The sequence below is a fragment of the Podarcis melisellensis genome (assembly GCF_964234715.1).
Source record: "Podarcis melisellensis genome assembly, chromosome: 8".
NCBI lineage: Eukaryota > Metazoa > Chordata > Lepidosauria > Squamata > Lacertidae > Podarcis > Podarcis melisellensis.
The window spans coordinates 64,465,964-64,481,319 of record NC_138540.1 but is presented as its reverse complement, the minus strand read 5'-3'; the positions used below and the strand labels follow the sequence as shown (position 1 = coordinate 64,481,319).

General features: G+C 44.7%; 1 protein-coding gene across 2 annotated transcripts in view; it reads right to left on the bottom strand.

Annotated features, from left to right (window-relative positions):
- SELENON (selenoprotein N) overlaps positions 1-15,356 on the bottom strand; it is a 117,070-nt gene that overhangs the window by 84,311 nt on the left and 17,403 nt on the right. The window contains exons 6-12 of one of the 2 annotated variants that reach the window (XR_014170974.1): positions 14,785-14,922; positions 13,533-13,614; positions 10,919-11,107; positions 9,064-9,169; positions 8,720-8,832; positions 8,400-8,501; positions 3,409-6,970 (exon numbers count right to left, since the gene is read on the bottom strand). Coding sequence is in view for 1 of the 2 variants with exons in the window: in XM_081921477.1 (XP_081777603.1) it covers positions 6,800-6,970; positions 8,400-8,501; positions 8,720-8,832; positions 9,064-9,169; positions 10,919-11,107; positions 13,533-13,614; positions 14,785-14,922 (901 nt within the window). In the remaining variant the exon portion in view is untranslated. Of the gene's footprint in view, positions 1-1,045; positions 6,971-8,399; positions 8,502-8,719; positions 8,833-9,063; positions 9,170-10,918; positions 11,108-13,532; positions 13,615-14,784; positions 14,923-15,356 lie in introns of those variants that run through there. The other variant, XM_081921477.1, reaches the window with a different exon arrangement.

The window sequence follows — 15,356 nt, the reverse complement described above, 5'->3', positions numbered from 1 at the left end:
GAGAGGAGTCCCGCAACACAATGTTGCTGCCTGGAGTGTTCAATGCCCTCCTCCAGGATATTCCATTCCATTCCCTCCCACCAAACTCAGTCCTGGTTGAACTGCTTGGGGTGTTTCTCCCCTAAAGATTTTTGGAGTTCCCTCAAGTCATCTGTGGGATGTACAGTAGCTAACTCTATACCCGGGGGCTAGATGTAGCCCAACTGCCTTCTCGATCCAGTGTGCGGATGGTCTGGGAATCTGTGTGTTTTTATATGAGTAGAATGTGCCCTTTTATTTAAAATGCATCTCTGGATTTTTTGTGGAGTCTGCCTGATGTTTTTACATGAGTATAAGGTGTGCTTTTATTTAAAATGCATTTCTGGGCTATTTGTGGGGCATAGGAATTCGTTCAGGAATAGTCTGGCCCCCCACAAGGTCTGAGGGACAGTGGACCGGCTCCCTGCTGAAAAAGTTTGCTGACCCCTGCTCTATACAAGGAGGAAATGGAGGTCAGAATGAGGTGGTAGAGTTATGGCAGAGTGGACTTTTCCACTGCCCACTGTAGACAATGCCATATTTTAGTGTTCTGCTGTACAAATCAAGCAATTCCCTGCAAGTAGAAAACCAGCACAGCATGAGGTGATCTGGATTAAACAAACAAACCCCTCCTTTATGTGCTAGTTGTTTACATGGGGGAGCATTCAAAAATGTAATCCTGCACCTATAGCCCAATCTCCTATTGCAGCATTTTGTTGTCTCATTCCGCTTGCATGTATAGGCCAACTTCAGCTGGAGTATTCAGGCCAATGTGGGAGTCGCGTTGCACCTGCTGTGTGTCTGCTGCCCCTGAACAATTAAACTGCCAGGAATAATTTGGGTAAGAAATACAAGACTCTGGCAATATGTAACAGCCCCCTATGAATTTATTTATTGCATTTTTTGAAAGCGCTGACATCACTCACATATACATCTTCCACTGTATGCTAAAATGTCGGCCTTGCCTTTTAAAAAATTCAAATATAATGTATATTACCACTGTATCAAAACATAAAGCACACACAAATTGGGTTCTCAATTTTTATTACTCAAAAAAGTAAACAAAGCTGCAATATACTGAGGACATTCCATACAAGAATATACTCATAAAGTTTTGCTACAGCATTAAACAAATTGGCTGAACTGGACGGCATGTTACTATACACACTTGTATTAGTGAAATGTGTGCTTAGGTATTGAAACACCTATGTCTTTAAAAAAAAATTAAAAGGAAGTATGTTGCAGGTACACAGATTTCTTTATGGTGTGGTGTACTGAATAATTATAAGAATCCAATACACCAGTTTAGTTTCAGAGTGACCAGAACACATTTAGGATCTGGAGTGGGGAGGAGTGCCACAGGTTAAGATAATAAATATATGGATTACATCAGTTAGTTAAAAAAATATCAAGTTTAAAAATAAGTAGATCATCACATTACTGACCATGTATTTTCTGAATTTTAAGTAATTCTTAAAATTTCTTCAATACTGCTACAAAAAAACTACCCACAATTGTCCTCTAATATAATTTATGACTAGTAACACTGATTAGGTCTGAAACATTCCCAATGTAATAGAGAATGTACAGCATCGGAGAAAGCTCACGTCTTAAATGAATCCTCTCTATTAAGTAAATGTTTAGCGAACAAAAAACAAACACACACACATTTTTTTAAAGTAAACATTTTAAAAAAGAAGAGAGCAAAATCACAGGGGTTCTTTTTCTCCAACAGTCAACTGTCAAAAATCAGGCATGACCCACTCTTGATTTAAGATCATACCATCACAAAGTACAGATGAACAGGGAGAAAAAAATGTAACAAACACCTAAATTTTCCTCTCTTTGGAGTTATCAAAATATTTATAAAATTCTTGAAATATATAGAGAGATAATATGAAAAAAGTTGACAACATTTTTTAAAAAAGTTAAGACACAACTTTTGCTTGAAGTCCATGGCTTGAAAACTAGAATGGGTTAGCGTCGCCAGGTGCAAAACAGGGCAAGGCTCCTGCACCTTGAATAGCAGCGCAGAAGAAAGAATTGTCATTGGTCCTGGCTTGCACGACAAGCTGAACCTACTGCCGTTCCCTCTACTGCACACTGAAAGTGCAGGAGCCCTGCTCTCTTTTGTATCTGACACCCTGGAATAGATGAAATGGTTAGACTTAGCGTTTTACAGTGCAATTCTATTACATGTCTTCTCAGGAGTCCTTATGCATTCAGGGAGACTCACTCCTCCTAGGTCCACTGACTTATTGTTATTAAAGGAGTATTTATAATCCTTGCTTTTGGATCAAAGCCCTTCCAAGGCCCCTTGGCATAGCAGCTTTCACCAACTTGGTGGGCATTGTAGTCCAAAACAGCTGGAGGGTGCCAGCATATAGGGTTGCAACAACAGCAGCCTTTCTAGACAGAAGACCAGTTCTTAGGGAGGCACTAGATTGCTTTTGTTTGCTAGGGTTTTCTTTATTTGCACAGACCATAGCAAATGAAGAGGGAGATCTTTATTCAGCAGTCAAAGCTCTTGGTAATCTAATCAGAAGAGTAGGACAAAGTTTAAACAACAACAACACTTTTCTAATCAAGAAACTCAGCAGTTGGGTTTATTAATTTACAGCACAGTCCTACAGAAGTAAGCCCCACCAAGTTCAATGGGGCTTGTTCCCAGGTAAGTGGCTACAGGGCTTTAGATGTAACGTTCTGAAGTGGACCTGACAGTAATTGCTTCTTGAACATCAGCTGAATAGCATTCAGAGATAGCCAGCTCTTAAATGCTTGAAAATCCAGCCAAAATTGAAAGTGCTCTTTTTTCAAATGAGAAATGCTGATGTTTAGCTATTGGCTCACTTTCCTATCACTAAGAAAAGCCGCAGAAGGCAATCAAAGAATAATGCTGTTGAGAGAAATGAATACTGCTTGCAAACGCCATCCCTTCCCCCACCTCACCGCCCCCCCCCCCGGCCGAAGTGAATTCCGCAATGTGTTTCTATCACATCAGTCACTAACGAAGTACAAATCCCACACAAGTTCCCACCCTGCTAAAATTAATGCTGGGAAAAGTAATGAGAAGTAGGGAAACGGGGGACAATATTTCTTCAAACAAACTATTGAACAGGATGCGCCCTCAGGAACATTGTCCGGCTCTTATTAGGCTGCGGCAAGCGGCTGCATTTGATGGTTTCCCATCAATGGCCTCTTTACCAGCTTGCAAGAGAACCACAACCCAATGGCCAGGAATAATAACAAAAAAGGGGGGGGGGAGGGAATACTTTATTTTATAATCAATAGGAGACAAGAAAAGTGCAACCCTTTCCCATCTGAGGTCCTCCCATTGCCCCGCCATAATACCTTTCTAAGTTTGCATCTAGGACTTTGAAACTATTTGACGATCTCCTCAATGCTTCTTTTAAAGGAAAAGTGTTGTAAACACTGGAGATTGTGCAAGCAGCTGTACAATATTACTTCCAGAGGAAAATATCAGAATGTTCCAAGCTTGCAGCAACCAAGCAAAATGTGAGAAACAATACTCGAGGCAAGCCTGACATTTCACGGTTGAAGGAGAACTATGGCAGACTTTGTGCAATCTTGACCAAAAGCTGCTCTCTCTAAACTGCAATTGCCTGTTCAAAGTGATGGGTTTCCATTCTCAGATTTACAGCTCCTCTCTCCCCCACTACCTTAGGCTGTTTACTGGTCTGTATCAGTAGCTTTTACATCAGAGCCTTTCAAATTTCTCAGCTGCAGGGAGCCCTTCCTACAGCAACTGATCTGCAAAGGAGCCCCTGCACATCTGTCTGGAGCCCCTGCCTATTGATGAGGAGGCTGGGAAGTGTTCTAGGGCAGACACAGGCAAGGCTATGCTAGGCCTGCTGGGTTTCACCACAGCCTGTCTGAACCGAGAGTGGAGCTTAGTCTACATTTGTGCCCCATGTCAGCGCACTATACTGGAAGTCTGGGTAGTGATGCCCGAGCAGTGTCTCAGGGATGCTTCTCTACCATTACTGACTTTCAAATTGAGGAACCGGAGATAAACATTCCTGGATTTCCTAAGATCAGTCTGAAGACCATCACATTACAGGCAACTCCCCAATTATGCGGGCATTACATTCCGAGGCAGTGCACATTTAAGTGAAATTGCATATATTGGGAACACCGATGAAAATGCCTGCAAACACCACAACCACTCCCTCCATACTTCCTTGCTCAAACTCCCAACATTCCACAGCCCTCAAAGGTCGGTGCAAGGGCTCCTAGGATTATACTTGCAAAGGCTTGCGGGATTGCTTGACACTGTTTTCATGCCATATTTGCAATTTTCATACTCTTTTAGGGCCATTTCTGCCCCCTTTCATGCCACTTCCAGGTTCATGGCTATGTGTGTATGCGTTGTTGTGCATACCTTGAATGCATGTAAATAGGGAGTTGCCTGTACATGAAAATAAATTTGGAAGTCTGCCTTCAGCCTTTTGGGAATGGGTGTATGTCAGTTTGCATTTCTTAGTGCAGAAAGTATTGATCTGATGTGTAGAGATCTTTCCTATTCTAATTAATTCAAGAGGGTTCTGGGAGCTTCTCTATGTGAAAGAAGCAAGCAGAAGGTTCATGTTTGGGTTATTCCTTCAGAGAAGCTGAGTACAGCTGGTTTAAACTGGTTCTCTTATCTCTTCTGTCAAGGTCATGCTGACTCTTTCTGTCTCTCTTTCCTTCTGGTGTGGTGTTCTGTACATAGTGTTAAGGTTTAGACTTATTATAAGTTATTGTAAGTTTAAGTTAAGTCTGCTGCAACTGGATTTCTTATGGACAATGCCAATCTTGAATGTATTGGATTTGTGACCATTATGCTCATTTGTCTTCAGCAGGAGTAAAGCTCTGCTAGATGAAATACAATTGCCTCTGATCTATTTTTGGGGAATCCTGCAGTGTGTTTAAGTTGTTACTCTGCTAACTATACATTGGAATGTACTCTGGATCAATACTGAGTAGAATTCCATGGCAGCGTATTCACGCACAGAGCACTTTTTGGCTCACCTGTGGACCAAACTACACAATGGGAACTCCCTGTGGGGGTGTGGTTTTTGTTCAAATCATGGCTAAGGAGGAAAGCAAATAAGCCTCCCCTCCACACACACTGCTGTCCTGGTCACGACACGCACAGGGGAGCTCCACCAATGTCAATGCAACTTAGGAAAGAAAACTCCAAAGACATAGCTGCAGCACACATTACACCATGCAGTGTAATTTGGCTTGTAAGCCCCATTAAACACAGTGGGACTGCAGTACACTGATCTCCCCACCGCCCTTGGCCTCTCTCCCTACTAGAAGTTAGTGCAGTGGCTCCACCCCACCAGGCAAGCCACTTCTGTGTAGGAAGGAGCTGCAACTCACATGTGTTGCAGGCAGCACAGAAAGGCTGGCTCTGAAATGAAAAAAACTGCTTAGATCCGATTCTTCTCCCTGCACGTGCAAAGTGGCATTACTGCATGGACGGCATCGTATGGCAAAGAAGAAAAGCAATCTTGGGATAAATAGCCCCATTTTAGAACACTCTGCAGGCCCAGGATTATGGGCATGGCAACCATGTGATTGTGACTCAGAACGAACTCTGCGGTGGGGGGAAAATCAGTTATGTAAAATCACCCTTAAACATGATTTAGGTTTGGACAGTGACATCATTACTGTGAACGCAAACCCTCTAAGACTGTATGTGCTTTAGGAAAGAGCAACTGGTTTTTCTTGACTTGAAGTCACAATGATGAAAATGCATAGGATCAGCAGCTGGAAGCCCTAGGACAAAATCTGGCCCCCGGAGGGGTCTGCAGAGCCTTTTGTGGCCTGGTTTAACCATGCTAAAATGTTTGTTTTGAAGGTTCCCCCCTCTGTAAAATAGCACCCACCTGAGCAGCCCTCCAGACATCAGTGCGAGTGTAGGAAACACACAGGTCTTGCCTTGTAAGCCAGGAATGTAGCAAATAACACAGGTGATGCTTTAGGAAATAATCGTAGCCCTGCGGTAGAGCAACTGCTTTCCATACAGCAGGTCCCAGGTTCAATCCCCAGCATCTCCAGGCATGGCTGGGAATGCCTTGCTTACTGAAATCCCAGAGCGCTGCTGCCAGGCAGAATGGACAATATTGGATGGACCAACGGCCTGACTTTGTATAAGGTGGCTTCCTAGGCTCCTATACCTATGCTCAGTGGCATCTTTGTAGGCTCTGATCTTGAAGACGCAATCTGCAACCTCCTTAAGTTGTCCAAAGCTAAATGGTGCTTTGCATCACAACATGTGATGCAAAATGTGGAAGCCTTCGCAACGTAAGAGCAGTTCAGGGCCATGAATAGGATCAGACGCCAGAGCCAGTGCATAAACATGGCATCCCATTCATGAATCAACACAGCCTTTTTACTAAGGGAACAGCACCAATTGAATCCAGGCTTTGCATGAGACGCAACCTGCTGACCTCACACACCACAGCCCAGGAACCACAGTCCCCATTTCAGACTTTTGTTCTGCCCTGTTCCCAGCCTCTACTGCTGGCTGCAGGACGATCTGCTTCCAATAACTAGAATAATAGTAAGACCAGTTCCTTTCAAAATGGTCCTGAAAATAATTCGTGTAATTGCAGGTGTAGCAGCTTCATATTTTTGAGGGACCCTTACTTGACTGGAGGACAACACTTTACTATTCAGTACTGTGTCCTGCATGAGCTCAAGGCGTGCCAGAAACAAGAACTCCTGTGTCTTTGGTGATCAATAGGAGGGCACTGGGTTGCTTCTCTGCTTAGGCCTGCAAGAACGGCTTTGCTCTCTGAAGTCCTTCTTTCAGGAACTGGAGGTAAGTTGCTGTTGAGGGATCTTCAAAACTGGCAGAGAAACTAAAGATGCTGCTCTCAGCTTCTTCGGGCTTCATAGAAGTAATATCCAGGAAGTAGTTGGCATTGATGTGGTGGACCTGGGAAATGGGAGGATGTGTTTAGGAAAAGACCATTCAATCCCTACGTTAGTTTTCTTTTCTCCCAGAAGTCACTAGAGGTGGATGGAGGTTGAAGCCCATTTGCCTTGCCCTCCCAAGGAGCAGCACACACTGCATTGTTTAAATCTAGGACCTGCTGCTTCAAGACAAAGTTGGCTGATGCCCTTCAATTTTAAACAGAGGTGGCTGCTGTTGAGGGTGATGAAAAGAGGCCTCCTCCTCCTCTTTAGGAGCCACAGGGCAAGGTAAGCCAGCCAGTCCCCAGGCCCCACTTGCCTGTAGTGGCTACTGATAAAATCTGCTCCCTTCCCCAGCTTTCAAAAATGGAGACAGTGGAAATACATGTATTCCTTTCTCAAATCAACCCCCGATAAAATAAATGGTTTAAGAGGGCAAAAAGTGAATCAGAAATGTGTGCCTGTACAATTTGGCAGAGGGCTTTCTCGGTGGTGGTGCCCACCCTGTGGAATGCCTTCCCAACAGATGTCAAGGAAATAAACTATCTGACTTTTAGAAGACATCTGAAGGCAGCCCTGTTTGGGGAAGTTTTTCATGTTTGAAGTTCTATTCTGTTTTTAATGTTCTGTTGAAAGCCGCCCAGAGTGGCTGGGGAAACCAGCCACATGGGCAGGATAGAAATAATAAATTTATTATTATTATTATTATTATTATTATTATTATTGGATGGGAGGTGAAATGTGGAATGTGAAAGATTCTTCAGGGATCCAGGAAAAGGCAGAGAAGTGGCCTGAGCAGAGTATGGTTTTAGTAAACAACTTTTATCAGTAAGTGAGGCCTACCAGAATCTTTCATGGCTGTCTGATCAGGTCTAGCTTCTCTGTGTTTAAAGACAGAGAGAAGGAGAGGGAGAGAGCACCTAGCTCCCAAATAAAGAAAAAATGTTTTGGAACTGCTCTGGATATGGGTATTCTAAAAGTTATTTAAAAACATTAAGTGGCCTACTAAACATTGCAACATGACGCACAGAACTCTCTCCCAAACCTTCATTCAGTCTTATCTCCTCCTCCAATGTAACATTCTACCAAGTTCTTCAATACCATTTGGTACCCACGGAAATATTCTGTGTCTATTAAGAAGCACGCTTTGTGAACCTACCGACTTTTTGTGGACCTTGTTTCCTGAGCTTTTGGAAAGAACAAGAAAAAGTCAATCACTACGAAATGCCCTGGCAGCTTCAATCTGTAAATGCCTTGCTTAGCACAAGTACTTTGTATTGCTCCAAAATGAAACTGTTTTTCAGCTCTTGAGAGGCAGCTATTAGATGCTCAGCTACTGCTGCTGCTGCTGCTGCTAGCATAGCAGAGGAAGACAACTGCCATCCCCAGCAGACACCACAAATTCATAAAAGAAGGAATTAGCAAAGGAAAAATGGGAGCCAGAGCCCTACCACAGTGCCATTGGGCAGACAGATCATTATCTCCACGGGGAAGTTATACTTTTCCAGGTGCAGGTCTGCGAGTTTGCTGTTGACCTCGTTCTCTCTCTTAGCCTGTGGAAAACAAATCCATGTCTTAAACTGCTTTCAGTTACAAAAAGCACCTACTTAGTCCAAAACAGAGAGCTCTAGTTTCTTTGGATGTCTAGAATAGGCGCTAGTGAGGCTGCTTGTGGGGTTTTGATGCACCCATTCTTGACCTGCCACCACCACCTTGTATTGACAGGCCAGCACCATCCATTGGCCCTAAGCTGGTGTAGCCGAATTCTTACCTGTAATTCCTCCAGCTCCTTCACTAGTGACCAGGTGCTGATGAAACTCTCATTCAGGAAGGCGAGGATGGGCGAACTTTCCAGGACTGTTTCCCGGAGAGTTCGCCCTGAACCTGCTCAGAGACAGAAAGAAAAAGGACACTTGCTTGTGGGGCAGGGGGTGGGGAACCCACCAATACATAATATTATTATATTTTTGTATAATGTACTGTATATGTTTATATCTTTTTAATATTTCATATTATGTGAGAAAGGATACTACTACTACTACTGGTCCTAATATGAATTTGGATTTTTTCACATGTCCTCTAAAAACAAACTGTGATGTGAAATGCCCCTCTTACCTCAGCATGACTGATCATCCAGTGCTCCCCACAACAGTATGGAGTGCACCAGTTTACTCTCAGATTTTGCTCTCTCAAAAGCTTCAGTAAAGGGAAGGTAGGAAACCTTGAGACCAAAAGAAGCAACAGAAAAAGTTGAAAACATGAGGGACAGAGCGCTTGATCCGTCCCTGACCAGCCTGCTTGCTTGTTTACATTCTATTCCACACACACACACACACACACACACACACTTGCACATTAACATTTACCAAAATGCAAACCATACATTTAACATTGATTTCCCTCCCCCCACCCCTTCCATGGATGGTTTTAGTTACCCTTTAGCGCTGCATATTCTAGTTATTCTGTATTCTCTCTTTCTCAGTTTTATCTCACTTTATACTGCTGAATTTACTCTTAATCTTTCTAACGCCTTAATTTGCTTACAATAATTTTTCAAATATTCTACAAATCTTTTCCAATCTTCCTTGAAAGTTCTTTCTTCCTGGTCTCTTATTCTACTCGTTAAACTAGCCATTTCTGCATGCCCCATCAGTTTCGCCTGCCATTCCTCCTTTGTTGGCATTGTCCCCTCTTCCATTTCTGAGCATTATACCATTTGGGCTGCTGTACATGAAAAGATTTTTCTGGTCTCTAGCTACATCTGAGCCAATTCCTTCTTGCCTATGGCTAGTCCTTAAATACAAAGCTTTATAGCGTATGATGACACTTTTTTAAAAAGTGAGAGATGGGTTAATTACAATCCTTAAAAGTCACACAACAGGTCAAACAGATGAGCCCCTTTAAGGAAAACCAGGCTTCTTAAGGAAACAGCTAACCATAAACAATCCCTTCAAACTGCACATTTTTTCACAAGCTGTTTTTACTACATTCTGGCCCCCCCAAAAAAACCCCACATTTTCCAGCTGATTAATTTAGATGTGGAAGGGTAGTTCTGGTTGCTGGATGAATGAGAACAGCGTTTAACAGCTCATGCTATAAATTTGCTCTTTGTTTCAACTCCCACAAGCCACACATGTCTTGTGTTTCCTGCTGATAAGGTAAGTACTGTGCTAAGCCTGCTGGGTGTCCTGCTCTGCTTGCAGCAGAAAAATGCCCTCCAAGACACCTCCATCACTTTCATCTTTTTATAACGGCACCAGGGACTTACGGTAACAGGAAGGATGAACAATGCAGCACTTAAGGTCCTGCCTGTGCCCTAAGAAACCTGGTTCCGGTCAGAATATTCCTCTGGGGTCTCTGCCAACATTTGCATTCATCCATCAAAAGGATGTACTGTACAGTCATTTAAAAGATCCCAGAGTCTTGGATAGAACTGCTGTGATGCTGTGTTAAAAGGTAAAGGTACCCCTGCCCGTACGGGCCAGTCTTGCCAGACTCTGGGGTTGTGCGCCCATCTCACTCAAGAGGCCAGGGGCCAGCGCTGTCTGAAGACACTTCCGGGTCACGTGGCCAGCGTGACATTGCTGCTCTGGCGAGCCAGAGCTGCACACAGAAACGCCGTTTACCTTCCCGCTAGTAAGCGGTCCCTATTTATCTACTTGCACCCGAGGGTGCTTTCGAACTGCTAGGTTGGCAGGCGCTGGGACCAAGCAACGGGAGCGCACCCCGCCGCGGGGATTCGAACCGCCGACCTTTCGATCGGCAAGCCCTAGGCGCTGAGGCTTTTACCCACAGCGCCACCCGCGTCCCTGATGCTGTGTTAGCAGACATCAATAACTGCAGAGCCTGGTAACTTTCACAACCACCAAATCAGGCTGGGAAGGCTCTCTGAATTAGCCCTTCCATACATGAGTGCTAGCAGAATAACTTAATCACGTTTAAGGGGATGCAAGGTAGGCTCTTTCCATACTTTCTTAAATGGATACATGGCAACTTCCAGTTTGCCGGCAGCCTCTTCCCAGCTTATTTCTCGCTGCCAGGTGATCTCTTCAAATATGAACTGAATTGGTTCTCCTTCTGAGTCTCTGCTGTCAATCACGTTCCCGTTTTCATCGTGAATCATGGAAGGGACCGAGGGCCCCAAAGACTCCAGTTCCATCTGCAAGACAAAAGGCACTTAACTCTCAGTGAACATACACTGGTCTCTAGAACAGTGTTTCCCAACCGGTGTTCCGCGGCACACTAGTGTGCCGCGAGACGTTGCCTGGTGTGCCGTGGGAGGGCACACTCATTGAAAGCAAACAAGCATCATGGCGGCGGCGGCAGCAGCAACGACGGCAGAGGCAGCGCTTAGGCCCGGCCGACATCGCCTCGGCTCACAGGCTCCGGGCGCCGACGCCGCCCCCTCCTCCCGCCGCCAGGACGCGCGATTGGGTGGCGGGCGCTGGGCAGGTGGTGCTCCGCTGGCCCGGCTGAGGAGCGAGCGCAGGCGGAGAGGGGCGGTCGGGGCGCCGCTGCGCCTTCCCGGGGCGCCCAGTCCGCGCGCGGCGGGAGGCAGCTCCACTGGAGCCACTTACCTCGGAGGAAACGGGCACAGGGAGCAGGGCAGTTGGAGGAGGGCTAGGCCTCGACCCTGCGGCGGGGCAGAGTTAGGCGCGCCTCAGGCCGGCATCCATCGGGGTTTCGCCCGCCCAGCTTGGGCCTGGGACCCGGCTGCAAGAAGTGCACTTTCTCGGAAGGAAGTCGCTGGGACTTGCCTCGGAGTAGGAGCGGCCTGCAAAACCGTCCATGGGAGGGAGCGTTACTGAATTGGGGGGGGGGGTTGTGCGCAGTCAGGCTCAGGGTACCCGGTTGAAGGGCAAAAGCGAAGGGTCTCGGGATGCCTGCGACCTTCTGGGCAAGGATTAACAGCACCGTCTTAATTTTGCAGTGTGTGCATGCGAGCGATTGGGGCATTAACGACGTGCAGCCAGTATCGGTTTGATTATGATTATCCCGCCCCTGCGGACCCATCTGTTGAATTCCTGCTCCAAAGGCGCGCAGGTCAGCCCTCCGTGGTGAGAAGGAGAAAAGCGGTAACCTGCTGTTTGGAATTCCAGGCTGGCAGCCAAAAGCTGATGCCATCATAAATTTGTTGGGACTCAACGGTGCTACCCGGTTCTGTTGTTCTGGTTGTGTTGATGCGGTAAAAAGTTGACGGCTTGTAATGTCACAAACCCAAAATTGAGGCCTTTACGTCACATTGGTTAATAAATACTAACTTCTTCCCCCTGGTTCTTAGTTCTTATATTGAAAGGATGGTCTTTATCTCTGAAGATTACCATTCAAAGGAGCTGTTGAGAAGGTACTTGCCCCTGTTTAAAATGTCTCACATGGCAATCCTAACCAAGCCTTAAATTTAGGAAACACATTGCTGGGGGGGGGAGGGGAGCTATGAGGATGAGGCTGCTAGTTTCACCCCGTCATTGTTCTGCTCTCCCTCCACAACTTGGAAGGTGATTTTTTGAAGCTGAGAGTCTTCTGTACTCTATACAGAGAGAGACTGAGAGCTGTTGACGAAGAGCTACGTGTGTGTCTTTCTTCGATTCCAGCCAGAATATCAGCTTTGTGTTCAGCCAAACAGGCCCAGGTTGCGCACTGAATAAAGTATTTTATAATTTTTCATATTTCTGTTTACTTACTATTTCATAATAAAGTAATTATAAAATACTTTCTTTGTGTTTATTTGATTCCTATTAAAGAGAGTTACTTTATATACAGTATAGTCAATATAGGCACAGAGTTAATTTTTTAAACATTTTCTAATGGTGGTGTGCCTCGAGATTTTTTTCATGAAACAAGTGTGCCTTTGCCCAAAAAAGGTTGGGAAACACTGCTCTAGAAAACAGACAGCGCTATAGAGATGTCACACGCAGGGATGTGGAATGCAGCCTGGAGCCACGGTGAGCAGACATTGGGTTTGTGGGATCTACTTCACATTTTTCTTTTTACTAGATTGCTTGAGGTCCAACTTAGCCAGGTGCCAAATAAATATGATTGGAATTAAAGAATTCTGAGCTCAGAATTTGTTTTCCATTCAAAAAATCCACTTCTGCTTACCTCCTTCCAGGTTTTCTCCCACTTCAGCTGTGCAAGGGGGGTGGGGATTGCCATTGTTAAATAATTTGGGGTCAGAAATCATTGCCAATCTACTTCAAATCACTTAAACATCTACCTGCAGATCCTAAGCTACTGTCCCATTCCTATAAGGCTAGAAGACACGTTGCAACCATCTAGCTATTAGCTATTTATTTATTTATTCAACTTCTAAGCCACTCTTCATCACTGTGACCCCAGGGTAGTCTACAATGTAAACTTCAAAGCACTGTAATATTTAAAAACAAACCATTACCAACCACTATCAATAGCCACTCCTACTCAACAAAATGTACTGCAAAAACCAAGGAGAGAATTGAACTTTTCGCTTTATACTCTTTTGAATATAAAGAACAATGCAAATCAGGCATGCAAATGTATAAGATGGAATCGGTCAGTACTGTAAATACAGCAGCACAGACAGTCCAAATGCGATTCTCGCTACTGACCTGAGGCAAGTATCCAATATCTACTTCCATGTTGCTGCTCTCCAGGGCACCATAGAGCCACTCCATGTCTACATTGAGAGACCTGGTGAGAAAAATCCAGAAAAAGTCAGGTGCAGGATATCCACATGTGCTGAAATGTTTGTTAATTTTATCAAAAAATATTTTATCTTGCTCTTCAGTCTGGAAACCTTCAGGTAGGTTACAATGAATTAACACAATTCGAAAGCAACGATTAAGAAACAACGAACGAAGACCCCAAACACCAGACCTCCCAAGGAAGCAGCATGGAATCAATTTACAGTTACCTAAATGCCTGCTGAAATAGCCATCTTCCTTAGATGATTTTTAAAAAAAGAAATACCTGTGCACCCTGATGGAAGACAGAAGTATAGAAGCAAGGAGAACATACCATCAGCTTCTGAAGGACTATCAGTGGCCTGATACAATGTTGGGGGTAGTCCAGGGATGGGGAGCTTGTGACCCTCCAGATCTTGTTGGGACTCCCAATTCCCACTGGCCCCAGCTAGCATGGGCAATGGCCAGGGATGATGGGAACTGTAGTCCAAAAACAAATGGATGACCATAGGTACCTCCTCCCTGATGTAGCCCCTCTCCGCTTTCTTTGTAGCTACTCTAGACCCGTGTGTGCCCTGGAGGAAGGTAGAATCAAGGAAGCCTAAGCCAGGGACCTCACGCCACCAGTTCTTGAAGGGAACATTGGTTGGTTTGTTGGCCTAAATTCTATATCATTTGTTTGTATTAGTATTTTAAAACTTTAATCGTAAACCACCTTGGGAGAAAAGCGGTATGTATGTATATGAAATAAATTAATTGCCAGTAGCAGTATCCAATGCTAGTCCTACTTAGAGAAGACCCATTGAACTTAATGGACATGAAAAAATTAGGTTTATTCATTTCATTGTGTTTACCCTGAATAGGACTTAGCTGAATGCAACTCCATGCCTTTGCTCCTTGCAAAGAGGCCAGCAGTGATAAGGCCAGGTGGGCGTCTCTCAGGAGAGCATTCTGCTCACCTAGCAAACCTTAGCTGCTGAACTGAAGCATAAGCCAAGCTGATCTTGTTCTACAAATGAACAACTTCCAAAACACTTATTACGAAAATCTCAGAAGCCGGACTTAAAATAGAATAATGCAAAATAATCAAATGTGTGGAGCTTGCATGTTCAAGTTAAAAAGGCCATTTGTGTGTTTGTCTCTAATCAGAAGAAGTTGGAAGTGGGGCAACCCTCACCTGTTGTTAGGAACATACAGCTTGAATTCTCGAACGTGGGAGGAATCCTTGGAGAGGACGACGTAGCCTGTGAACTGGGCAGGGGAAAACCAGAACGGGAAATCGGGAGGCTCATTCAGCTGGAACTCTGCATGGATCCTGGAAGAAAATAAGAGAGAATGTCACCAAGCAATTAGCTGTCCTGAGGAAGGCTAAGAAGCCAAGAGTAGGCCCAGCTGCTGTGTGGCTAATGGTGTTTGTCACTGAATGAGAGGCCTAGGCTGGGGGCAAAAGCATGGGACCATATCCTGGAGTCCCACACAACTCTCGCCCATAAAGGACGCTTTCTCTTCCACCAACATCTGCACATACAGTAGAACTACCTGTATTTACCATATTTGCAGTTCTGCAACAGATTTCTGAATGGGAAGTATGCTGGGCAGCTGCTCTATCTTTTGTTGGAAACACTCTAGGCCTCCCTCCTAAGATGGAGCCATCACTATAGTTTGAAGTCTAATTTATCTTTGTGTTCTTGCATCAGTATATGAAACTCTGCATCTCATTGGTCGCTTGGATCACATAGGGGCTTCCCA